The sequence below is a fragment of the Brienomyrus brachyistius genome, unplaced genomic scaffold (genome assembly GCF_023856365.1).
Source record: "Brienomyrus brachyistius isolate T26 unplaced genomic scaffold, BBRACH_0.4 scaffold57, whole genome shotgun sequence".
NCBI classification, from domain to species: domain Eukaryota; kingdom Metazoa; phylum Chordata; class Actinopteri; order Osteoglossiformes; family Mormyridae; genus Brienomyrus; species Brienomyrus brachyistius.
The window spans coordinates 1,950,364-1,978,242 of NW_026042332.1; the positions used below are offsets into that span (position 1 = coordinate 1,950,364).

A 27,879-nucleotide genomic window follows, 5' to 3' on the forward strand; every position below is an offset into this window, starting at 1 on the left:
TTTGGGAAACCCTGGGAAGAAGGCTGCACACTGCACTATATTATGTGCTGTAAAGTTAGTTAATAAATGCAAATTTATAATTTACTGACAAATAAACTTGTATTTGTATTGAACAGCTTTAATTTATAATTCAACAAAATATTCTTACCAGGCGTTTTGACATACTCCTTTGACGTCGGGCACAGTCACTTTCTTCAGAATCATAACACACCGCTGTGGGAATTACAGACCTTTTTTTCAGAATTTCTTTCTTTAGCCTTTCTGCCATTGCAATGGCAGCATCCTTGTTTAGGGTGGGGTTCTTTTCCTATATTCAAATTAAAATGGTCAGGGTTAAAAATGGTAAAAAAATATATATTTATTTTATAACATGAATGCATTTTTGCAATAATAACATATGGTACTGGTAATTTGATTACACTTCCAGTAAATAACATTGTTTTACAACTACCAGATCATTTGCATTTACCATGCCTTCAATGGTTGGAAACATTTCAGAGTTTCACATTTCTGACAAATCTAACAATAGTGATTGTTTGCTTACCTTCTATTTTTCATTGACATTTTCAACAAGAAATCTGCTATTTACTTTTCTCTGTCTCTTCACATTCACAGTATTCCAAATATCCTCTCCACGAATGAACTTGTCTCTTTTTTCAGCCATGATTTTCCAGTCATCTGTAATAACGACATTAAAGAAGGATAATGCACACTATTTAGCATATGCACCTTTACTGTACAGTTGCACCGATTGCAATTTTCTTGGCCATTCTGTTTTTTGACCTGCCAATGTGTTTCGATTGTGCTGTTAGTTTTCTAATTTGTTAAAATGAAATGAAAAATTTTGCAGTTTAGCACACTCCATGCACTTTTATCTCAAAGCAATGAGCTAACGTAGACTCGGTGGCAAATTTAGACATGGACAACAGACATGCTAACCGCATCTACTAGCTACTAAACCAGACTAATGTAATTATTATTAACTAGACAAACTAGTGTAATTAATCTTCAGATTAGCTTACCTCCAAGAAGCAATATCTTTGCAGCAATACCGAGTTCTTTCTTCCCGCCTTTTTTTGATGGCCAAAGAACTTCCACCCAACCGTCTTCAGACTCTAAATCGGGGCATTTTGTAACCTGGGTTATGTCCTTCTTGTCTGATTTGTCTACAATATCTAAGCGTTCCACCTCTACAGACCTATCCTGAAAATAAAATAATGCTAAATTGTATTTTGCAGACATCTATGCCGCTATGCGTTGCTTATTAATTAGCAGAGAACAATCTGGTAAATCAAGGAACTAATTGCACACCTTTTTACCGATTATCAGTTTGAAAAATTGCATTGTCGCGCTGTCATTGGTCACACTTGGCGCGCAAGCGCTGCTTAGATCAGCCAATGGAAAAGACGTTTGCTGGTTTAATATTCTATTACCATCGTGACATATAATATTTAGTGTTAATAGCAAGTTGCCTGATCCTCAAAATATAGACGATGAAGTGTTACGATAACTTGCGTTCATAGTGGGGTACCGCAGGGTTCGATTTTAGGACCACTATTGTTCCTAATTTACATAAATGATATGGATACCAATATATACAGTAAACTGCTGAAATTTGCAGATGACACCAAGGTGGGTGGTGTAGCAGATACTGAATTAGTGGCTCAGCAGCTACAGCGGGATCTTGATTTAATTAGTGACTGGGCCGATACCTGGCAGATGAAATTTAACGTCGATAAATGTAAGGTACTCCATCTAGGGAGCAGAAATATAAAGTACAGGTATTTCATGGGTGTCACTGAAATAAAGGTAGCTGATCATGAGAAAGACCTTGGTGTGTATGTTGATGCTTCCATGTCCCATTCTCGCCAGTGTGGGGAAGCAATAAAAAAGGCCAATAGGATGTTGGGGTATATCTCCAGGTGTGTGGAGTTTAAGTCAAGGGAGGTAATGCTAAGATTATACAATTCCTTGGTGAGACCTCACCTAGAATATTGTGTGCAGGTTTGGTCACCATATCTTAAAAAGGACATTGTGGCCTTAGAAAAGGTGCAGCGTAGGGCCACAAAAATGATTTCTGGTCTTAGAGGAATGTCATATGAGGAACGGTTACTTGAGCTAAATCTGTTCAGTCTCAAGCAAAGGAGACTGAGGGGGGACATGATCCGGGTATATAAGATTCTAACAGGTTTGGATGCTGTTCAACCAAATAGTTACTTCAGCATTAGTTTAAATACACGAACTCGTGGCTATAGGTGGAAATTAGCGGGAGAACACTTCAAGCTGGATTTAAGGAAGCACTTCTTTACACAGCGTGTAGTCGGAGTATGGAATAGCCTTCCTGATAATGTAGTGCAAGCTGAATCCTTGGGTTCCTTTAAATCAGAGCTAGATAAGATTTTAACGACTCTGAGCTATTAGTTTAGTTCTCCCCAAGCGAGCTTGATGGGCCGAATGGCCTCCTCTCGTTTGTATAGTTCTTATGTTCTTATGTTCTTATGATACTGATAATCAGATGTAACTTGCAGATTCTGATTTTCTCTTGAATTTTTATATTCATAAACATCAATATCTGAGGATGGATGAATGGTGTGAGAATGGCAAAAAAAGAGGAAGATATAAGAGATTCTTGGAGGAGGATGATTCGCGAGTACCGATAAAGACTAAATACAGACGCAAGGTGACAAAGGTATTACATCTGAGTTAATTAGCAATTTCATTTATTATACTGTGTAATGTTACTGAATATTTAAGATAATTCCATGTTTTGTTCTGGAGGTACAACAGACTAACAAGACCCATTATAAGTCATATATTGAATCCGGAATCCCTATTCCTAGGAAAAGTGCTTACAGGAAAAAAACAAAGCAACGTAAGTCTTATTTTTAAAATGTACCGACTTGTTATATTTATTCAAAGTGAAATCATTTAAATATGTATTGTATAATATAAATTTGACTGAATTAGTGGTGTATGTGAAACATTAAAACGTGTTTTTTTAGCGCTCAGTTGAGCATTCTGAAACAGCTAATGAATCTGAGCAAGAAAGTGTGGGATTTCTTGGACAAGAGACAAAGCAACTGAAGGTAAATAAAATACATTTAAGATAAGTAGATAATCTGCATGAATGGAAACATATAATAGTCTGACTGTACATTTTAAGATTTCAGATGAATTATTTGAAGCCCATGGCCCTGATGTACATGATGAAAATCAAACAGATGTCGTACAGTTACAGGAAGAAAAATGCACATTAGTAAGTTTAAGCTGTTTCATTACAATTAAATAGCAGAATGGAATTCTAAACAAGGTGGACAGGTGCAATGTCATTTATGGAAAAAGTAGAAGCAAATGATCCTGTTTTTTGTCTAGCCCATTGCAGAAGCTGACACTCAACAAAGTAATGAAGATGGCAATGATGAACGCGAGATCCATTCTGAAAAGATTGCCATGAGCAGACAGGTACTGTGAATTTTTGAATCACATTTGCACAAATAATCTTTGGTCCCCAGGAATTGCTGTATGTAAAAGGTGGGCGATAGGACCTAAAGTTAATATTACAGTATTTTTAACTTTTTAGACATTGATGGTATTATATCACGGTATTACATTTTTATATTTACAAACAAAAAACACCTTTCTTGAATGCAGAATTTTATTTTCATAACAAAAGACTTAGTAAACTTCACAATTCCAAATTAATAAAACTGAAGAACAAAGACATAAGAATAATAATAAAAAATAAACTGAAGTATACTATACTTTTCCAAATTATAATAGTTACGATGGGTAATATAACAAAGCACATTTTCTTTGTTGCCAATATATGTACAGTATAGGTAAAATACTATTACTTGAGCATTAATAGCCAGTTTTTCTTTACAAACAGAAGCATCTCTGCCTTGTCACCCACACTTATATGGTGGTTCCCCCATGGTTTACTTTGGTCTTACATGTGTTACAGACTGTGAGCTTTGTGACTTCTAAACTCACAGTTAAGAACTTTCACACTAATAATATGTAAACACATGGCTTAGTGTGTGTCCATTCAAAAAAGTCAGATCAGAAGGTAAACTTTGTGATATACAATATGGAATGGAATATCAAAAACTTGCATGCAGTGGGGATCTTGGTGAGAATGACATCAGCTTGTTATGGAATTGTGATGGAATCCCTGTGTTCAAGAGTTCCAAATGTCAGATTTGGCCTATTCAGTGTCAAATAATTGAGCTAGACCCACAACAGAGAAAGAATAATATTTGTGTCCCTTGTCTTTGGTTTGGGAAAAATAAACCCAACATGTTCACATTGCTACACCCCTTTGTGAGTGAAGCTCTTGTACTTGAGAAAGATGGAATCAAATGGAAGGACGCACAAAACAGAGATCAGGTTTCAAGAGTCCATGTTCTGCTCTGTAGTTCTGATTCTGTTGCTCGACCTCTCCTCAGAAATACTAAGCAGTTTAATGGTACTTATGGATGTGATTTTTGCTACCATAAAGGAGGAGGTCCATACGCATCTTGTACTCCTGAGCCCTCTCTGAGATCAGAGGAAGAGCATTATATCCATGCAATGGCAGCAACACCAAAAGAACCTCGATTTGGTGTCAAGGGGCCCTCCCCACTAATGAAGCTCAGTAAGTTCCAAATGATAAAAGGCTTTGTACCTGAATATCAACACAGTGTGTGTCTGGGTGTTACAAGACAGCTTGCATCTCTGTGGTTTGATTCATGTAATCATGAAAAAGAGTGGTACATTGGAACTAAAACTGATGTTGTTGATAAACAGCTAACTGCAATCCAGCCTCCAGTAGAGGTGACAAGAACACCTCGTTCTGTACAAGATCGCAAATTCTGGAAGGCATCAGAATGGAGGGCTTTTCTTTTGTTTTATGCATTACCAGTTTTTAAAGATGTTCTGCCAAAAAAATTCTGGAATCATCTTTTTCTTTTAGTTTTTGGAATTTACGCATTGCTTCAAGAGAAAGTGGAAATATGCAGCCTTGACTTTGCAGAGCTCTCACTGAAAAACTTTGTCACTGAATTCGAAAGATTGTATGGCACAGAAAATGTAACATTCAATGTTCATTTGTTAACCCATATTGCTACAAGCGTCAGAAACTGGGGGCCCCTTTGGGCAACATCTACATTTTCTTTTGAATCCTTCAATGGAACACTCCATGTGAAAGATGCATGATGAAAGATGCATGAAGGATGCTAATGAAAATATGCAATGCTTGTTTAATGAACTGCAAAATGCCAATGTAGTATTAGCAAGTTCACAGCGAATTAACGAACTCGTTAGAGTCTTTGGTAGTCCTTTTGCCCAAGAAAATGTACCTGTTACACACAGGATTGCAGTAGAGCAGTTACTGGGCTTTAAAGTAAATTCCTACTGCTATTATAACCGCTTTATTGTCAATGGAATAGTTTGTCACGCAGAATCCTCTAAATTACGCAAAAGAAACAACTCTGTTGTAGAGCTCAAAGATGGAATGCTATGTAGCATCAAAAGTCTTGTACTAGCCAAGCCCCAATGCATGCATGACTGTGCAATGTGTGACTGCAATAGAAGGTGCTGTGTTTTAGTACAGGAATTGGTAAAAAAAAAAAAAAGGGGGCATTTGTGCAGAGACTCTCAGCTAAATATATCCAGCGAATTTATTCATGAGGTCACACGATCAGACAATGTAATTGCTGTTCATCCAAGTTCTTTCAAAAGGAAATGTGTTGTGATCTGTTTGAAAGCCAGAGCATTTGCAATTCCTCTGCCAAATAATATTGAACGGGATTAGATATGCTGTCTCTTTAGCGCTGTTCATAAAATTTCCATGGTGGAGTTTAAACATGAACAGATACATTTGTCTTACTGTTAGGGCTATTTTGAGAAAACCTGAAAGGTATATTCGTCCAGTCATTGCAATGCATTGCAGTTATGGTTATCTTTGTGTTTGCAAATTTTGTAATTACTTTAGGCATTTTAAAAGGGTAGAAGAATTTCAAGTGAAAATGTAGATTGATTTAGCATGTATGTGTTTGTTCTTTATATAGACACACTCATACGTACATTTTTTTCAAATAAACCATTGTGCACAGTAGCTCCTATTTGTGTTATAACTTGTGAAGTGCATTAGTACAAATAGCTGTGAAAAGTAAATTAAATACATATAAGTGTGTGTCTAGAAATGAGTGGAAATGTGTTTTGTGTTTTTGTGGAAATGAGTGGGAACTGCTGACATACTTAAAATGTATTTTCTAATATTTTAAATACTGTGCTATTTTTGTTTTCACAAATTTTGGTTAGCAACTTTGAAGAATGAAATAAATATACAGTAATTGAAGTATATATGACTTTCTGAATTTATTTTATGTATATTTTAAGAAACAAAAAAATACATTTAATGTGTATTACACAAAACTAATTACTATACTGTTTTAAGTATACTGCTGAAAGCTATATCTAGCATCTCTAAAGTATATTTCAAGTGTACTTACTGTAATAAGGAAAATGATAGCATGTTTTAAGTATGTGCCATATACTTTTAGTATACTGGATATATATTTAAGTATACTATTTTTTTACAAGGGCAAGAACTCCAAATAGCAGGCTGAGGAGCTTGTACATGTGTTGTTTGTGATGAACAGTGGTGGGCAGAGCCAACCGAAAAGTTAGCTTCAATACCCTCTAATCTGCCAACTCCAAAGTTCAGTTTGATAACGCTAAACCTGTAAACCACTAAAAATTTAGCAGAAGCTAACAATTAGCACTAACCGCTAACTTTTATTTCACATGCGTGTTTTTTATGCTACTGGTTTTTGTTTTATTTATTTTTCTTTTTAATTGTATTTTAATGGTGCTTTTCACTGTTTATAATTTGTTAGGTTCTGGTTTTATTTCATTTTATATGTTGCTGATTGAGAAGCACTCTGACTACGGCATTGAGGTTGCTGTTTTAAATGTGCTATATAAATAAACTGTCATTGCCATTTTATTATGTGAATATAGCTTTGGTTTAGTTTTTGACGTCTGAACCCTTAAAAACATACCTAGAGAGCTAAAATTTAACACTGAAGTCCAGTCTGTCGGACTAGAGTGATTAACAGGTGATATTTATAACTTGGAGTTTGGGATTATTCTGTGTTGAAATTTTAAGTGATATTCTATTCACAAGATGTAAGCATTTTTGTTGGTGAAGCCCTATTTCACAATTGGCCATTTTGTTTTTAGTGAAGAACTTAGGGACTACAAACATGGTGCCATTTACCCTGAACTACGAAGGAAGGTCTCAGCTCTGCATTGGTCTATTGTTCTGTCAATCAGAACCTGGAAAATACAACCAGGGGCTTGTATGACAGAGCAGGATTTCTCACTTAGCCGAATTACTTGTTGGATTTAGGGTAGTCTGAGCTAAATGTATCTGAACAAAGAAAGTCCAGAAGAAGCTAAATGGTCTGCTGACAGGTTTCAGAGTTGGCAGAAATGCTAATCTAATGAAAAATGTAGCTTCGCTAATTAGCTGTAGGCAGATTAATGGAACACTGCCCTCCACTGGTAATGAATTTGAAGCCCTGTGATTTTTATTTTTTTTTTTCGATGAGAATATTTGTTTAGTTAACCAAAGACAGGCTTCAGGAAGTACAGAAGCCTCTTGTAAATGTCAGTATCTCAGACTTTGTATGTTGTTTAATACTCCCCTGCTAAATTGGAGTATGTATCAGGTTTCACATTCATGTTTGTTTCATATCATTTGAAACGACATTTGCACCATTTTTTTAGTTTTAGTTTAGTTTTAGTTTTTTTTTTTTTACAAATTAAGACTGAATGTGTCTGAAAATGCTAAATGGTGTAACTATAAAAGAGTTCGAAATATTTTAAGTATTTAATCCATTTGGAGCATATGTACGTGTAAATTAATTTGAAATATCACATAAAAACAGATTTTATTAGGATTAATAATTTTTTGTTATATTGAGTGGAACATACCTTGAAAACACTTTTGTTAAATAATCTTTGACAAATTATGTAAAAAATTTTTAGACTATATTTTAATCCGTTTTTCCATGTGTTATCATTTTATGAAAAATACTGCTTATTTAAGTTATCACACTACGTGATCTATTTTGACTGACTAGATGAAAGTGATTAAAATTGTACCAAATGATGACAATTGTATAAAACCATTTGCATCTATGTACTAAAATATTTGGAAATTTGTGTAAAGCAATGAGAAATGATGTAATGTTGTGCAGACGTGCATTATGGTGTAGGGATTACACTTGTTGTTTTGTAAATGTTAATTGTCATGTGAGGAAAAACTGTAACATTATGTCAAAATAAATATTGTAGGAATGTATTTGTGGGACTTTTGTTGAGTACATTTACCTATACAAGTACATTTGTATTTCTGTATGAGAACTCCCACATTCCGCTCTTGATGCCACCCTCCCAAAATCTCTTACCACCCCATGTAAACATTTCTGTAACCACCACTGCAGTTACAGCCACCGCCTGTGGCAAGTTTTCTAGGAGCCACTCTACTTTATAAATGACAAAATCATTGCTCACAGCTTCACTTTCTACCTGCTGCAGCAAAGAATATACTTCTTGCCTAAATATTGCTTTAAAAGACATTCTGAAGTGAGGTAGTAGCGTATTAACAGGGGCACAGCTGGGGTGTAATGGCGGTGGCCATAGCCTGTCGTGTAGCGGCTGTCGCATCATTGGTTAGATCTTACAGGATTGTCTCAGTCCTTTTTCCGTGACCACACCCCTTTGAGAGCTTGAGAGCTGTGATTGGACAGCGATTACATTTCCTGGTGGCACAGTTTCGGCAAGTACTTTTCAAAAATGAGCCAATGTAGCAGAGCAAAGATGGTCACTGCTTTTCGGAGTGATGTGGCACAATTTCATTATTAAAATGTGTGTAATGTAAACCCTTCTTTTTCTGGAGGGTAGTTGAACACGGTCAATTAAATGATTGTTTTGTTTTCATTGTGTCGCGTTCTCTTCACGACACTCACGAAAAGCAATGCCTCTTGTCCGTCGCATTTCCACATAGCACGGTGTCTGCATGCTGTGCACTGTAAAACAATATATCGCGTTGACTGTTTTCCCCCAAAAGCCAAACTCGGGTTTGCATTCCAAGGCGGCACGAAATCTGCGCCATAAGTAGCAGATGGTATAAAAAGTCTTTTAAAGACCCGTGACGGCGCCGGCCTTCTTACTGATCCTGCTCGTCTGAGCTTCCTCCTCCTTTTTATATTGCCTCCCCAGCAAGAAACAGCATATGTCCAGGCGCTGGCCACGACAGAATGGTACAATATGTAGCAGTTTCTACTTATTCTGATACAATGTACTTTTAAATGGCTTACTTATTTTAAACAAACCTTTTATATTGGTTTATATTATAAACCATTATAATGGGATCACGTGATTTCAACAAGTACCTAGCTGGTAGCTACCATCAGAAATGCTGTCACCAAGATCTAAACATGCTGGAATAGTGTTGCTTTTAAGAATGCTATTCAAATACAGTAGACCAGGGTGTAATGTCTGGACACTATAATGGGCACCACCTGTCCCCAGTCTCCTCTAAATATAACTACTACCTATTATTTTAAACGGAACTACTCCAAAGAAGCTGAACACTATAGGGATCAACATCATCTGTTCTGTCGATAATTAGAGGAAATATCCATCACATGTTCAATAATTGTAATCGTCCTTTTAATTTACTGATGTTACCGATAAATATTCATCATGCGCGTTGCATGCACTTTTCTACTGAAACTACTCTGAGGTCTCACACTGAGTTCAACCTACCGCATGGATTGGTTGTAATGTGAACGAGATCATCTCAAGTTAAACCAATGACTGGCTTTCTCCAGATATGAGTGACAGCTGAGGAAAGAGGCTGCGTACAGGCAATAGCGGAGAGATGGAAAGAGAACCATAAGTTCAGAAACATTAAAAGTACATTAAAAGCTGACTGTAAGAGCACCTGAGTAATATATTCCATCTTATCCTGTCTAATTATTAGTTTTGTAGTAGTGACGCTTTTATCAAATGTGTACAGTTCATAGGTATTTTTGCAATTTTCAAATGCTTTGGGAAGCCAAATTTTGAGCCATCTGACTGCAATCAAAAAACTAAAAATGCCAAAAGACATATTTTCTCAGCAAATTTAAAAGTGCTGGCTAACAGTAAGTGTAAATATTCTCAGATTATTATCCACGTTGGCACTAATGATGTCTGATTGAGTTATTTGGAGATACCTAAGATAAATTTCATAGAGGTGTGCAACCTTGCAAAGACGATGTCTATGTCAGTAATGTGCTTTGGCCACATCTCTGCTAGACGTGGTGATGAAATGTACAGCAGATTATCATTGCTGTACCGCTGGCTGTCAGAATGGTGCCCGATAAATGGTGTGGGATTTAAAGACAATTGGCCGATGTTCTGGGGTAGGCCTGGGCTTTTGAAGAAGGAAGGTAATCACCCCTTGTGGGATGGTGCTGATCTCCTGTCCAAAAGCATTGCTCATGGTCTCAAGGCCAGTCGCTGACAAGCCAGATCCAAGTCCAGGCGGCAGGCAAACCGGCATAACTGACCGTCTGCTAGTCGCTTAGAGTCGTCACCCAGGGTTCATGTTATTGAGACTGTGTCTGTTTCCCGCACTTCTAATCGTGGAGGTGTATTCCACCATAGTGGATGTCATAATAACTTTAATGAAAACTGAACCAAATCCATTGTTAGATAATAGGTGTAATGTGAGCCTAAAATCCTGGACTTTTAAATGTAAGATCACAGGCACTAAGGCATTACTAATAAATGAAATGATTACTGATTTTAGTCTTGGTGCGTTATGCTTTACTGAGACCTGGGTTAAACCAAATGAATTCATGGCATTAAATGAATCTACTTCAGCTGAATACAGTTATAAGCATAACCCTCGACCAAATGGCAAAGGTGGTGGTGTTGCTGCAATATTTCAGTCTAATCTAGGAGTGTCCAAGAAAAGTGGTTATAGCTTCTGAACATTTGAAATTCTTGTTCTTAGTTTTGCTGGCTCATCTCCTTGTGGTCCTTCACCTCCAGTCATCATCATTGTGTAAACACCACCTGGTCCATACAGAGTTTTTTTTTAACAAATCTGGTGGTCACTACTGACAAAGCCATGATTGTTGATGATTTTAGTATTCACATGGAGAATGACAGTGATCCTTTAACAACAACGTTTGCTGCTATTCTTGACTCTGTAGATGTATGTCAGAATGTAGTCAGGCCTATTCATGCCTGTAACCCAGGACCTCGTAAGGATGTTAAGATGATTCAAGGACCCCGGAGTGACAGAAGCCCTAAAAAATTTGGAAAATAACTGGATTGGTCTGGACTTTTTCCCAATATGATATGCTTTTTTGGGGCACAAAATCTTTAGCAGCGCCCCTGCCTGTAACCATACCCTGGATTCAGGGACGGATTATGGGTTGTGTGGGCCCCTGGGCAAAACGTTCGCGAGGGCCCCCCCACCACCACCAGCACCACCACCACAACCACCACAATTCAAGGGCCCTTGGCAGCCAAACACCCTCCCTATAGGGTCAGGGGCCCTTGTAGGCAGAGGATCAAAGAATGTAGGCCCTCTAAAATAGACAAACGAAAATACATTGTTGATAAGTGTTGCAAATTGTTTTGGGCTAGGGGCCCCATGGGCCCCCTGCACCCCAAGGGCCCCTGGGCAGCGGCCCCGCTGGCCCGGTCCGTAATCCGTCCCTGCCTGGATTTGATTATTAGCCATGGTATTTGGGTGGAACACACATCTATTATCCCTCAGAATCCTCTACTTTCAGATCATTAATACAGTACAGCCTCCCTTCGGCCCCAGCTGCAAAGTACAATATCAGACGTCCCATCACCCCATTATCAACAACAATGTTTCTTGACCAACTTCCATAGTCCTTCAACCTTACATCTGAAGCCTCATGTGAAAATGAACTTGAACAGGTATCTGTGAACATGGTAAAATCCTTTCGCAGCACTCTAGGTCTTGTAACTCCACTTTAAACAAAGAGATAGAGATAAGAAAGCTGCACCCTGGTATTCTGAACTTCACTTCGTGCTCAACTAAACTAGTAGTTTTCTGATCAGTCTGGAAAGAGAGTCTCTCCAAGTACAGATAAGCACTAGTGACTGCTAGGTCTGTGTATCTTTCCAGAAAAATAGAAGAGAACAAAAACAATTCTAACTTCCAGTCTGAATCTGTGTCTAGGTTAACACAGAATTCTTCAACCCTAAACTCGCAAGTCCCACAGGCTCTTAGGAGTGATGTCTTTATTACATTTTTTAATGGTAAAATAACTAAGATTAGAAAGACCATCACTTCTGTGGCCACATACAGCTACCAGCCTTCTACTAGTCCTGTTCCTACTGATATTGACACTTTTAAATCTTTCTGTCCTAAAAACAATCAGAACTTTTGAGCTTGGTTTTGAGCACGATCCTGTTAAACTTGTTAAACTCATCTCTTAGGCTTGGATATATTCCGAAACCTTTTAAAATAGCAGTTATTAGACCTGTTCTAAAGAAACCAAGTCTTGAACCTAGTGATTTAGGAAACTATAGACCCACGCAAGGATTGCAAATCTTCCTTAATGTATTAGGATGAATTTGCGGACGATTACGTTGCCCACGTGGCATGGAATTAACCCTTCTACTGAAATATTCTGGGAAGTCATAATTGTGGATTAATTCTGTGATTATGTGGACTGATCATCCTGAAATTCAGATAAATCGTCCATGATTCACCCAGAATATTATTGAACTGCACAAACGTTGTTTTTTACCAATCACCTGTAACACCTATTTTGTCATATATACCTTGAGTCTCATAAAAAGAAACCAGGTTGCTTATCTAAGCCATTAGATCGGCATGCAGTATGCTTATCTTGGTTACAGGAGACAGGGGAGGGTCGTTACACAGCACCTTATATTCTCTTTAGGGGGAACAGGGAGGCTTTGCGCAAAGACACCTAGCACAAGGATGCCTATTGTACAATGTTACCGCAAGCAGCATCACTCGGACAAAAGGGGGAATTGGAGAACATATTGCCTGAGGGGAAGGGGTGAGCCTGGCCAGCTCATCCCCTGCCCTCACGCAACGCTAAATTTAGTATAAAGGAAGAGGAAAACTCAGTGTTAACCGAAGCTCAGCCGTGGGATAGAGCGCGCATCGCCCGGCACTTTCTCAGGACTTACATCTTGGTTTCCTGCCAGGACTGAAAGGGACTCCCCAGTCTAAGAGTGAAGGTAGGTGATGATGGCACATCCGAGTGTGAATAGTTTTGCAGCAGCTTATGCGTTTAATTGATCATGGGGATTAACTATCACCGCTCGTTATAATAATTCACATTTACTATATTTTATTGTTTCTTTTCTATATATACTTCTTCGTATAATATATACTATTCTATATCCCTTGTAGTACGAGGTTATTTTGCATTGCTTTCAATACGATAGTTTGGTATTGATGTCAGTGTGAGGTTATTTTGTATTACTTATTAAAGCGTTTTTGAGTGAACCTAAGCGTGCCTGTTTGTTCCTTCGAGAGACCTACATCCCTCTCACATCCATTTTAATACACTTTCATTTCAAAGATCCTAGAAAACGTTGTTCATCAACTGTCTTCTTTTCTATGGAAAACTAATGCTAATGAATTATATCAGTCTGGCTTTAGATCAAACCACAGGGAAAACAGCTTCAATCAAAGTATTGAATGATTTGCTTATGGCTTCTGACCGTGGCTGGATATCTTTGTTGGTATTACTAGATCTAACTGCAGCTTTTGATACTGTGGACGATAATATTCCCTTGGACCACCTAGAATCTGTGGTTGACATTAATGTAACAGCTCTTTCTTGGTTTCACTCTTATTTAACTGATTATTATAAGTTTACCCATGAAATATAATTTCCTTCCAGACAAGTCCAGAATTAACACTCATTTCTCATGCATAGTAAAATTAGCTTTAGCTTACACAACCCTTAAGACATACAAGCCAAGCATGAGTGACCTTGGGTCTAAGGCAGATGCAAAGCCATTGCTGTGCAAATCATTGGGAACAGCTCTTGCAGAATGTAGTACTCAGCAAAAGTGCTAGTTATAATATGTAACAGACTCTGAGTCTCAATCATGCTCAGTCCAAGGTAAGGTATCCAACACTTGACACCCCAAGATTTTTGGATTCCCTCTGGCCCAGCCCTCGTCTTAATTAAGATCAAATCATTATGATATGACTTGGATATTGGGAGAACCAGAACTAACCACTGTTACTGAGAAACCAGAACAAATGAAAAACACATATACAGAGCATCTGCATAAATAAATCTGTATTTTAATAACAGATAATAAAAAGAAATAATAATAATAATACATTTATTTTATATAGTGCTTTTATACTAGATACTCAAAGTCACTTTACAAAGGCAAATCAGGGAAAAACAAACACACACACACACATTAGGCAAACAAACAGGACAAAGTTCTATCAACAATTACAGGCAATTTTGAAAAGAGGCTCTTAAGAGAGTCTTTAAAAGATAAGAGAGATGAGGAGTTCCTAATGTCACTAGGAAGGGAGTTCCATAGAGAGGGGGCAGTAACAGAAAAGGTCCTGTCATGCTGTGAGTAATTAGTGATTTTAGGAGATTACTGGAGATTACTGTCAGCAGAATGAAGGCAATGTTTGGGGGAATGTCTATATAGTAGATCAGTTAGATATGATGGGGTAGGGTAAGCGGTTTGGAAAATGGATGGATGGATGGCTGGGGCAAGACAGTGAAGAGATTTGCAGATGAAGAGCAAAACCTTAAACGAAATGCGCTGCTACATAGGAAGCCAGTCATACATCTGCTGTGCGATGTGTAAGGGAGTAAGAGAGCACAACAGATGTGTGACCTCTAGGTCTGTTCCCTCTGCAAATATTCCCCAATCTGTAGTGTCAAAACAGCCTTATACAGTAGGGCCCCGGCGCGGCTTCCTCAGTCCACACCTCAATAAGAGGGCACAAGTTCTCAAGGACATCTAGACTGGCAGACTCCACCGGAGAGCCAGCAACATCATCAAAGACTCCTCACACCCTGGATACTACCTTTTCTCCCCCCTCTCCTCTATCTTATCTAATCTGATCTTATGTTATATAATCTTCCATCCATCCATCATCTCCCGCTTATCCGAGGTCAGGTCATGGTGGCAGCAGACTCAGCAGGGAAACCCAGACTTCCCTCTCCCCGGCCACTTCAGCCAGCTCCTCCGGGGGGAATCCCGAGGTGTTCCCAGGCTAGCCGAGAGACATAGTCCCTCCAGCGTGTCCTGGGTCTTCCCCTGGGCCTCCTCCCAGTAGGACATGCCCGGAACACATAACCAGGGAGGCATCCTAAGCAGATGCCTGAGCCACCTCATCTGGCTCCTCTCAATGTGGAGGAGCAGCGGTTCTACTCTGAGTCTCTCCCGAATGACCGAGCTCTTCACCCTATCTCTAAGGGAGAGCCCAGCCACCCTGCGGAAAAAACTCATTTTGGCCGCTTGTACTCGCGATCTAGTTCTTTCGGTGGCTACCCATAGCTCAAGACCATAGGTGAGGGTAGGAACGTAGATTGACTGGTAAAGCGAGAGCTTTGCCTTTTGGCTCAGCTCTTTCTTCATCACGACAGGCCGATGCAGTGCCCGCATCACTACTGACGCCGTACCGATCCGCCTGTCGATCTCTCGTTCCATCCATCCCTCACTCGTGAACAAAACCCCGAAATACTTAAACTCCTCCACTTGGAGAAGGACCCCCTCCCCGACCAGGAGAGAGCATTCCACCCTTTTCCAGCTGAGGACCATGGTCTCAGACTTGGAGGTGCTGATTCTCATCCCAGCCGCTTCACATTCAACTGTCCCAGTGAGAGCCGAAGGTCACGGTCCAATGAAGCCAACAGAACCACATCATCTGCGAAAAGCACAGACCTAATCCTGAGGTCACCAAACCTGACACCTTCAACGCCCTGGCTGCACCTAGAAATTCCATCCATAAAAGCTACAAATGGAATCGGTGACAAAGGACAACCCTGACGGAGTCCAACTCTCACCGGAAACGAGTCCAACTTATTGCCGACCATGCGGACCAAGCTATAACACCAGTCATACAGGGACCGAACAGCCGTTATAAGGAAGCCCGGCACCCCATACTTCCGGAGCACTCCCAACAGGACTCCCCGAGAAAGACAGTCGAATGCCTTCTCCAAGTCCACAAAACACATTTAGACTGGTTGGGCAAAATCGTATGAACGCTCCAAGACCCTGCTGAGAGTATACAGCTGGTCCACTGTCCCACGGCCAGGGCGAAAACCACACTGCTCCTCCTGAATCTGAGGTTTGACAATCCGACAGACCTTCCTCTCCAGAACCCCCAAATAGACCTTACCAGGGAGGCTAAGTAGTGTGATCCCCATATAGTTGGAACACACCCTCCGGTCCCCTTTCTTGAAGAGGGGGACCACCATCCCGGTCTGCCAATCCAGAGGCACCGCCCCCGATGTCCACGCAATGCTGCAGATGCGTGTCAACAAAGACAGCCCCACAACATCCAGAGCCTTAAGGAACTCCAGGCGGATCTCATGCACCCCCAGGGCCCGGCCACTGAGGAGCTTTTTAACCACCTCAGTGACCTCCGCCCCAGAGATAGGAGAGTCCACTCCCAAGTCCCCAGACTCTGCCTCCTCATTGGAAGGCGTGTCAGTGGGATTGAGGAGGTCTTTGAAGTATTCCCTCCACCGACCCAAAACGTCCCGAGTTGAGGTCAGCAGTGCCCCATCACCACCATCAACAGTGTTGATGTTGCACCGCTTTCCCTTCCTGAGACGTCGGATGGTGGACCAGGATCTCCTTAAAGCCATCCGGAAGTCGTTTTCCATGGCCTCGCCAAACTCCTCCCACACCCAAGTTTTTGCCTTGGCGACCACCAAAGCTGCATTCCTCTTGGCCTGCCGGTACCCGTCAGCTGCCTCTGGAGTCCCACAGGCCAAAAAGGCCCGATAGGACTCCTTCTTCAGCTTGACGACATCCCTCACCACCGGTGTCCACCAACAGGTCGGGGATTGTTGTCACGACAGGCACCGACCACCATATGGCTACAGCTCCAGTCACCTGCCTAAACAATTGAGGCGTGGAACATGGCCCATTCGGACTTAATGTCCCCCGCCTGCCCCAGGACATGGGAGAAGTCCTGCCGGAGGTAGGAGTTGAAACTCCTCCTGACAGGGGATTCCGTCAGACGTTCCCAGCAGACCCTCACTATATGCTTGGGCCTGCCAGGACTGGCCGGCTTCCTCCCCCACTAGCGGAGCCAACCCACCACTAGGTAGTGATCAGTTGACAGCTTTGCCCCTTTCTTCACCCGAGTGTCCAAGACATGCCTACACGACTACAAAGTCGAGTATCGAACTGCGGCTTAGGGTGTCCTGGTGCTAAGTGCACATATGGACACCCTTATGCTTGAACTTGGTGTTCATTATGGACAATCCATGATGAACACAGAAGTCCAATAACAAGACACCACTCAGGTTCAAATCGGGGGGGGGGCCGTTCTTCCCAATCACACCCCTCCAGGTCTCACTGTCATTGCCCAAGTGAGCATTGAAGTCCCCCAGCAGAACAAGAGTGTCCCCAGGAGGAGTGCTCTCCAACACCCCTTCCAAGGACTCCAAAATGGGTGTGGGTATTCTGAACTGCCACTTCAGAGCGCATAAGTGCAAACAACAGTCAGGACCCATCCCCCCACCTGAAAGCGAAGGGAGGTTACCCTCTCGTCCACTGCGGTAAACCCCAATGTACAGGCGCCCAGCCAGGGGGCAATAAGTATGCCCACCCCTGCTCGGCGCCTCTCCCCGCGAGCAACTCCAGAGTGGAGGAGGGTCCAAGCCCCCTCAGGCAGACTGGTTCCAGAGCCCAAGCCGACCCATATCTAGTCAGAACCTCATAACCTCATGCACCAGCTCAGGCTCCTTCCCCGTCAGAGAGGTGACATTCCATGTCCCTAGAGCTAGCTTCTGTAGCCGAGGATCGGACCGCCAAGGTCCCCGCCTTTGGCCACTGCTCAACTCGCACTGCACCTGACCCCTATGACCCCTCCTACAGGTGATGAGCCCATTGATGTGCTTTGTTCAGGCTGTGCCTGACCAGGCTCCATGGGTGCAGGCCTGGCCACCAGGCGCTCGCCATTGAGCCCCACCCTCAGACCTGGCTCAGGGGGGGCCTCGGTGACCCGCGTCCGGGCAAGGGAAATCGTGGATCCAATGATTTTCTTACCATAAGGTGTCTAGTGAGCCTAATTTGTCTGGTTCCTCACCCTGGACCTGTTTGCCTTGGGTGACCCTACCAGGGGCATAAAGCCCCGGACAACATAGCTCCTGGGATCATTGGAACACGCAAACCCCTCAAACACGATAAAGGGTCGGCTCAAAGACATCTTATCTTATCCAATCATATCTTAACTAATCTTATATAAACTTATCTTTTATAACCTTATCTTAGTCTTATATAAACTTATCTTAACTTATATAATCTTATCTTCTATAAAGTTATCTTGTATAACCTTATCTTAACTTATATAAACTTATCTTATATAAACTTATCTTATATAACCTTAACTTATATAACCTTAACTTATATAACCTTATCTTAACTTATATAATCTTATCGTATATAATCTTATCGTATATAACCTTATCTTAACTTATATAATCTTATCTTATATAAACGTATCTTATATAATTTTAACTTATATGACAACTTACAAAACAATACAAAACAACAACAATACAAAACTTATCTTATATAACCTTATCTAATCAACCTTAATCAAAACAGTAAGAAAATAATTGACAAGGCCCAATAATAGTCAGCAGTCACTTCTGCTGCAGCCAGAGATGGCGCTGAATCTGCTCCAAGCTCCGCCGGTTCGCCGCCTTGCGTCTCAGGCACCCGCGAATTAGATTGCAGCAGCCTGTCAGAGAATAATTTGGCACATAGTTAGTCAGAAAAAAACACTCCCCGTCAGGAGACTCAAGTCACGGGACAAAAAATAAGCTGCTCACCAGAAGAGACCCATGGGGGGAATTTCAGGCGGCCTGAAATGATTGCCGTCTGGTTGTGGAAGGGTAGGTAGCCGCACACTAGATTAAATAGTGTAACCCCCACAGACCAGACTGTGGCGGGACCAGCCAGATACTCTCTGCTCAGGAACCACTCTGGGGGAGCGAAGATCTTTGTGCCTGAAACAACAAAGCAAAATCTTTCATAAACTCACAAAATCTTTCATAAACCTATATTTTTACTGAAACGAGTTAGATTAGGACTCATGAACACAAATCCAACTCCCCTGCAGGAAGTTTGATCACATGTCCAGATTTCTTGATCACTGCAGTGTTTCCCCTGGGTTTGTAGCTTTATTTTTTTTGTTTGTTTTGGGGGGGGGGGGGGGCAGACAGTCACCGACAGGATTCATGGTCTTCATGTGTTTCTTTTAATGACAGCAGTCAATATAACAACTGAACTAAACATCAGAACATTTCTTTTTATGACAATTATCCATAAAATGTCACTGCAGTGTATCTTTCTGGGCTTCTGGAAGGACATTTCTAGAGCCTCTTGATATGGGAAGTCAGAAACGTCCGGCCCATTTATTCCCGATCTGCAGGCAGGCTGCAAGATGGTCTTCCTTGCAGCCTATTGTGGATGTTTGTCCTCCACCCTGGGAGCAGATATTTTTGTCTGCTTTTCAGGTGGTTGACGCGACATATTTTCCGACGTGCGCTCCCTGTCTGCTGGTGGGAGTGTGCTCACCTGTGTGCGTGCACGTGTCTGTGTGTGTGCATCGGGGCAGAACTCCATGTGCGATACAGAGACCAGAGGACAATTGTAAACGCACGACCGTGTAGAGACAAAAATGACAAGCTGTTGTGTAAATAAGATGAATAACATAAGGCTGTTTACTTTTGATAAAGGCACAATGTATAGCCCTGTTCTATAGGAAAGGTAACCTTAAATGACTTCTGTTGTGATCTGGAGCTATATAGAAAATAAAATTAAATAAAATTAACTTGACCTTCAATGGGGGGTGGGAGGTGCCGTTGGAGAGGCGGGGTGCCCCCCTTATATAATGGTAGACCTGCGTGAAGTTGGTCCCCCATATGCTTCAGATACTGGTCTCAATTGTATGTGCCGCGTTTGTGCCGTAAAAATTTTTTTTGTGCTGTTTTAGTTTCTGACATATAAATGTTTGTTTACATGTTGACGTCAGCAGTTTGAAGTTGGCCCCCCATTTCCAGCAGACCAATTGCAATCGTGTGTGTTGCGTTTGTGCTGGTTTGTGCCGTTAAAACTGTCCTTTGTGCTGCTTCAGTGCAGAGATATTATTTATTTACATGGTCACGTGACTCCGCCGTTAACTTTGCCCCCCATTTGCTTCCGAACCGGTCTCAGTAGTGCCCTTTAAAAATTCTGTACTATTTTTTCTGAGTTATACCTCTTAGTTTATGCCTTTACTTGATTGCGTTTGATGACTTCGCGACAAAGCTGGACATAGACTTAGTCAGTCCCACCAGCCAGATACTGCATTTCAGGATCCTGCTGAATAATTCAGATTCTCAGCGACTGACAGCCATATGCATTTCATATGTAGCATGGAATTAGGTAGTAATAAGGTAGTAATAGCAATAAGGGAGCGCTGCATTTTCACGTGAGCAATGCCATCTTAGAAAGGGGGGGGGAGTGTTAATATTTGTGAGGTCTATATGTGTGCATTAACTATACACACACACACACACACACACACATATATATAGTCAAGCCCAGAATTATTCATACACCTGCCAAATTTTGACTTTAATTTACTTTTATTCAACCAGCAAGTTTTTTCTTGATTGGAAATGACACAAGCGTCTCCCAGAAGATAATAAGACATGTACAAGAGGTATCATTGTGGAAAAAAAATATTTCTCAGCTTTTACTTACATTTGAACAAAAAGTGGCATGTCCAGAATTGTTCATACTGTACCTTTTGCAAACTTGGCTAAAGAGCAGATAAAAATATCAGCGTCTTATTCGCGTTGCGTACCATGTGATAAGAAGGGACCCCGATGGAAAGAAATTACAGATGCGGTGACATTTCATATCGCCAAAGATATGGTGCCCATTTGCACTATTGAAAAACGGGGTTTTCCAGAAGCTAAAAACAATCGACCCCAAATATGAGCTCCCAAGCCGAAAGTATTATACCGAAGTAGCCCTACCATGTTCATACAGCAAAACAAAAAATTGCACAGCTGCTGGAGAATGTGCTGTGTTACTCAACTACCTCAGACCTGTGATCCAGCCGAAACATGCAGCCATACATGAGTTTGTATGCTAGTGTTTCATATGCATTAATGAAATGTAAAGAGGGGAAACATTTAAGCATCCTAAAAGTAAACAAATGTCTGTGCTGTACAGTGTGTAATTGTAGTTCGCCTTTTTGCTGTACAGAGAATGGTGTAAAGGACCCAAGAATTGACGAGCCACTGGTGTTTCTAAAAAGGCTGTCAGTGCCTCACATTCAGCTGGACAAGAAGAAGAGATATGGCTGTGGTACAAGCCGAGCTCGGCCTCCCCACCCACCAGCTTATCACAGAGGGCCCAACAAGGTGGGCTTCAAGGCAAAGGATGGTAGAGCGAGTTCTGGAACAGGAAAAAGCCATAACCCGGATCTTGGGGTCTGAGAAGCAAACTCGTCACCTCATGTCGACATGGCAAGACATAGATATTTTATAATCAGTAAACAAAGCTGTGAAACCACACCAAGAATTCACTGAGGCCCAGTCTGGGGAGACTTATGTCAGTGTCTCTTACCTCAAACCGATGCTTCATCTGTTCAGAAGCAGTCTCTTACAGCCAGATGAGGGAGATACTGAACTAACAAAACTAAACAAAAACAACATACTGGGGTACCTTAATAGAAGATGAACTGTCACAGATGAACCCTTGGACATGTCTTCACTAATGGAGCCCAGATTCCGGATGACTTACACTGAACATAACAAGGTGGAACAAATTAAGGAAAGAGCTGTTATGGAGCTGAAGTTTCTCCTTGCTGACGAAGCCACACCACAACCTGACCCTACTTTGCAGGTGCAAGATGAAGATGCAGCACAGCCTGAGCTGAAGAAGAAAAAGACATTGGCAAGCTTCTTCAAGAAGAAAGTGCCTTCTACCTCCCAGTCCAAGTCAGAAAAAGTCAAAAATGAGTTGGCAGCCTATATGCTGTCCCCTGACATAGACCCAGACACAGATACAAGTAAAAAAATTGGAGATTTTAGTTTTAGACAATATCGCCCAGCCCAGCATACAGACATACGTATTTTTCGCTGTAGTTTTACAAAGAAAGTAAAACTTCATTATCGGACATTTTTATTTAACCGCCATGTACAACAAGTAAGAGGGTCCATGGGAACCAATTTTCCCCTCCAAGGCGGCTGCCTGCCAAAAGCCAGCCAAAGGGAGTAACCCCCCTCCTTCTGGGGGTGTGCCTAAATTCTCGTCTAAACCCGCCCATCTGTTCACTTGCAGGGTGTTACCATGAGATGGCGCTTTCTTTACAAAAACATAATTTAGTTGTGGTCACAAGTTTACACACACAGGTACAACAGGTATCAACCAGAATCTTTTGGTAGCCATTAGCAAGCTTCTGGCATAATTCTGGCTGAATATTTGACCACTCTTCTTTGCAGAATTTCTAGTTAAATTAAACTAGCTGGGTTCCTGACACGGACCCGGCTTTTAAGCATAACCCACAAATTTTCAATAGGGTTGAGATCGGGGGTATTTCACAAAGCAGGATTTCTTGCTTAGCCGAATAACTTGTTGTAGTTAAGGTGAACTGAAGACACAGCCGAAGTTTTTACACCAGAGACAAACAGGGTTAGGTACTTGGCTAGCGCTCATGCTGGTACATACTAATCCAGCGCTATGATATTGTACAGTACATACAAAAACCCCTCGGAAGTGCAAAGCATGTGCTTTCAATCTCTGCCTTCAACCAGACAGGAACTGTTTTGAAGCTTGGCATCTTGATCAGGAGCGACAATTTGTTGTTCTAATATTCATTTATTGTTTTGTATTAGTCCTGTAATATAATGTGATTGCATATTTTATTTATCAACGTTTAATCTGTTGCATGTTATAAACTGTAAAAAGGCTAGTATTGTGTCTTTTCTTACAGTTTTTTTCAATCGCTAAGACAGAGTAGAATCTAGGGTAGTATCTCTTTACATGCCTGATCCATCCTTGGCATTTCTCTGGAGAAATATCTTGGCATCCAGCATTCATTGTTTGGTCTTGTGTCAATTTGTTTATATTATATGGCTTTTACCATCTATTTTAGAAAGGGTCTTGATAGTAATTTAAGAAAATTACATATTTCAGTTTTGACGGTCTTGTTAGCAGTTTTAGGGTCAGTATGTTGGTATCTGCAAAATGACCTCTGAAAATTTAATGTTGTGAGTGAGACAGGAATCCATGACTTTTAGTCATGATTGCATTTAGTCATTGATTGCATTTTGTATAAGATAATGTTGTGGTGACTGTTTGAAGAGTTTTGAGAAAGCAACTCCAGAATTGCAGTATCTGTCTTAGCAATTGAAAAAAACTGTAAAATTCACACTGCCTTTCCACACTGATTGGTGTGAGGAGCAGTGACAGACATTCCATGGGCCATTGACAGTATGCAAAGGTGTGGTGACTCCAAAGTCACTTCAAAGTTGTAACACTTTAGTAATCACACCAAATACAATTTTGTTTGTGTAGCCAGCCCCAATGTCTATAAGCCTCAGAGCTCAAAAGTCTTGGCTAAAAATGTTTATGATGTGATTTTTTACAATTTGTCAGCACCACTGAAAATAGGTTTTAACAAAAAGATAGAATAATCACTCTCTAAATGATCTCCAATTATTGGTGCTGAATAAAAGTATTTGTAGCAATTTGGGATAAATGTTTTTTTAGATAGGTGAAATATTTTAGTTTTTCCAAATTGTTGAAATAATAAAAATCATTTTGGGAACGAAACTGCCAATTGCCAAAAGTCATTTATTGAATCAGTCACTTGTTTGATGAAACTTTAAACCTTTCTCACCTAGTTAGACACAACTTGCAGACTTGTAACTTGGCTTCTGATGAGCCACACCTGTTCCTGATATTTACCTGAGGACAGGTGTGGCTCATCAGAAGCCAGGTAGGATAGAAAACCTGCTGGGCAGTAGCCCTCCAGGACCGGAGTTGGAGACCTCTGCACTAAGGAATGTGTCTGTTTTATTCAAGCACCGTACAGAACCATTTGATTTTTTTATTTTCATTTTCCACTCTGTCCACCTTTATTCTCCACAATCATCCTTATTACTTTGTTTAGGCCTGTAATTAGTCTGTTACACACATCTTGGGTCACTCTCCTTTTCCAAAACTACTGGTAAGACTTACTCTGGTAAGTCACTTCAGCTTTCATAATCACTGCTCTCCCTGGTGGATGGATAAATCATTGCAAGTACTTTACAGACAGAGGTAAGGGGCAGATCATGCCGGCCCCCTTGTTCATTACATCATCGTGGGGGATCTCATTACAGTCAATGTCCCACCCAGGACCCAGCAGGGGCCAGTCATGGACCAGCCAAGGCCCCATCATGGAAACAGGGGAAAATTCAAGTGGCTACATCTGTAGACATTGCAACACACAGTGCAGGCAAAATGACAAGAGTTTATTATACATTGTTGTAGAGTATTAAGCATTAACTGGTCGCATTTGCTGCCGTGGCGTTCACTAGCTACCTTGTAGCAAAACGCTATGTACGTCTGCACGTAATTTAGAGTTATGTGATGTGCTTTACCACTGTAAATGGCACACAATCGCTTTTCACACCGCAAGAGCCACTTTACATATTGTCGTTTTGCTTTTTCACTCCCACAACTCAAGAAATGGACGTCCTGTGCTGTGCTGAGTTGGTAGAACACATGATAACCTGGGTCAAGCCTGCAAGTAACGAGGCAGTATGTAACGGTCGGTCATTTGTGAAAATATCTAGCAGGATCCTGAAATGCGGTATCTGGCTGGTGGGGCTGACTAAGTCTACGTCCAGCTTTGACACGGAGTCATCAAACGCTCCACCTTCTGTTCACATGAGAAACACGAGCCTGAGCACTATACGGCGATCATGTGAAGGCGTAAAGTAAGAGGTATAACTCAGAAAAATAACAGCACAGACAATTTTTAAACGGCACAAACTACTGAGACCGGTTCGGAGGCAAATGGGGGGCTAACTTAACAGCAGAGTCACGTGACCATGTAAATAAGCAATATCTCTGCACTGAAGCAGCACAAAGGATAGTTTTAATGGCCCAAATGCAGCAAACGGGATTGCGATCGGCCTGGTGGAAATCAGACGCAAATGGGGCACCAACTTCACGCTGATGACGTCACCATGTACACAGACATTAATGTCTCAGAAACTAAAACAGCACAAAGGATAGTTTTAATGGCACAACCCAGCACAAATGCAACACACACAACTGTGATCGGTCTGGTGGAAATCAGAGGAAAATGGGGCACCAACTTCACGCTGATGACGTCACTATGTACACAGACAATATCTCAGAAACTAAAACAGCACAAAGGATAGTTTTAACAGCACAAGCCAGCACAAAGCAACACACACAATTGCGATCGGCCTGGTGGAAATCAGACGCAAATGGGGCACCAACTTCACGCTGATGACGTCACCATGTAAACAGACATTAATATCTCAGAAACTAAAACAGCACAAAGGATAGTTTTAATGGCACAACCCAGCACAAATGCAACACACACAGTTGCGATCGGTCTGGTGGAAATCAGAGGAAAATGGGGCACCAACTTCACGCTGATGACGTCACCATGTACACAGACAATATCTCAGAAACTAAAACAGCACAAAGGATCGTTTTAATGGCCCAATCTGGCACAAGCGCGGCACATACGATTGAGACCAGTTTGGTTGAAATCTGAAACATATGGGGGGCAACTTCACGCAGGTTAATGGTAGGGGAAACACTGCACTGGAAAACACTGCACTGGACTACCCGCCACTTGCTATTGAACCAGGGGTTAGTTTGACAGGTTTTAATTAGCCCCTCTCACTGACCTGAATATTTTGTGTAGTGGGAATCTGTCCAGATATCGCCACAGCCAAAGTCGATGAGCTTGACCTCCAGAGTGTCTGTCCTGATCAAAAGGTTCTCTGACTTCAGGTCTCGATGGAGGACGCCTGAGTCCTGGCAGTGACGCAAGGCGTGGAGGACCTGCACCATCACGTGCCTGGCAACACCTTCTGACAGGAGGCCTCCTTTCCTTTTGCAAAAATCAAAGAGATCTTCGCATGGGTCCGGTCTTTCCAGGATCATAATATAATCCTGTGGTCCATCAAACCAGTCGATGAGCTTGAGCACGTTGGCACAAGATGACTCATTGCTAACAAGCTTCATCAGCGCCACCTCCAATGGCATGGGCCCGTCAAGTCCAGGCTATGAATGGGAGGGAAGGATATACATATATTTAGACAGAAATTCTTCCAAATAAACCCAGCTCTATGACTGAAAACACTTACCAGTTCTAGCTTCTTTTCAGTTTTTCTGGCATATTTGATTGCCACCTAGAGGTAAAAAAAAAAAACACAAATTTAGTGTAGGATTTATTGAGAAAGCATCACCTTTTATAGGTGCCTGTAACAGGTGCAATAAAAGGGATCCCTATGAGAGATATTACTACGCATGTCGCGGCTACACCATTTGGTCACTTACTGGGAAGCCATCTGCCTTGCGAATGCCGGCAAAAACTGCCCCATAGCCACCCGTTCCAAGTAGATGGCCCTGGAGGTACAGGTCCTCCAAATGTTCTACAACATTAAGCAGGTACACTTCAGAAAAAGAGTCCATACAGCATTTTCTACAGGATAATACAGTTGCAGACACTTCACTAATAACTTTAAATAGCATGCATTAACATTTCTTTACCACATGCCTATCCTAAACTTGGCTTTTAAATACAGTATTATCATTAGTTTGCCTTTTAGATGGTGCAGTCCGAGTAAGCTCGGCTTCTGAATCAAAACAGCTACAGTACTAGTATTGAATCAATTTGGGTATGTTTACTTTTCAAACGTTCAGCGATATTTTTTATCAATCAATGTTGCATTTATTTATTTGTTTAATCTATAAGTCCAGTACACTGTTCACATCTGGTCTTGCAGCAAGCCTTATGAAAGAGATTTACATGGCTTTCTTAGGTGTCATTTTCATTCTCTATCGAAAGACGATAAAATTTAAATTCCAACCTTTGCGGGGAGTTTTGGACCTGACTTCGCCGGTACTCCGAACTTCCGTACTCTCTCTCCTTCTTTTCGCAGGAGATTCGTCAGCAGAATCGAAGTGGGAGCGTTTTTTACCCATTTTTGCTATCATGAGTAATCGATACTGAAGGAGTAAAGACGTCCTTCTGAATGCTAAGCAAGATGCAATTAAATGATGCTTTTGTGGCTGACCAGTTACGGATGGATGGATGAGCATCATTCAAATATTGTTGATTTTAGAACAACAGACGGCATCATGCACGGGGTTACATGGGCTGCAGCCCAGAGGCCCCTCAGTCCCCCCGTCGTAAAATTGAATAATAAAAGAGACATTTGAATATATTATTTAGCAATAATATAATTAGTTGTGAATTTACATATTCTCCCCCTGTCATCGTGGTGTTGCTTCCGGGTTCTCCGGTAGTCCAAGAACATGCAG

At 41.3% G+C, this 27,879-nt stretch overlaps 2 protein-coding genes across 2 annotated transcripts in view; both read right to left on the reverse strand.

Moving 5' to 3' along the window:
- The window catches only part of LOC125724531 (serine/threonine-protein kinase pim-1-like), a 153,216-nt gene that overhangs the window by 30,830 nt on the left and 94,507 nt on the right, over window positions 1-27,879 (reverse strand). The gene's annotated exons all lie outside the window — the stretch shown is intronic.
- Window positions 17,594-27,711, reverse strand: LOC125724528 (serine/threonine-protein kinase pim-1-like). Its single transcript, XM_049001263.1, has 7 exons — window positions 27,426-27,711; window positions 26,893-26,987; window positions 26,700-26,744; window positions 26,238-26,616; window positions 19,134-19,310; window positions 18,712-19,042; window positions 17,594-18,581 (listed from the first exon to the last, which is right to left on the reverse strand). The coding sequence occupies exons 1-6, from the start codon at window positions 27,658-27,660 to the stop codon at window positions 18,945-18,947; spliced, it is 1,029 nt and encodes a 342-aa protein (XP_048857220.1). The 5' UTR covers window positions 27,661-27,711; the 3' UTR covers window positions 17,594-18,581; window positions 18,712-18,944.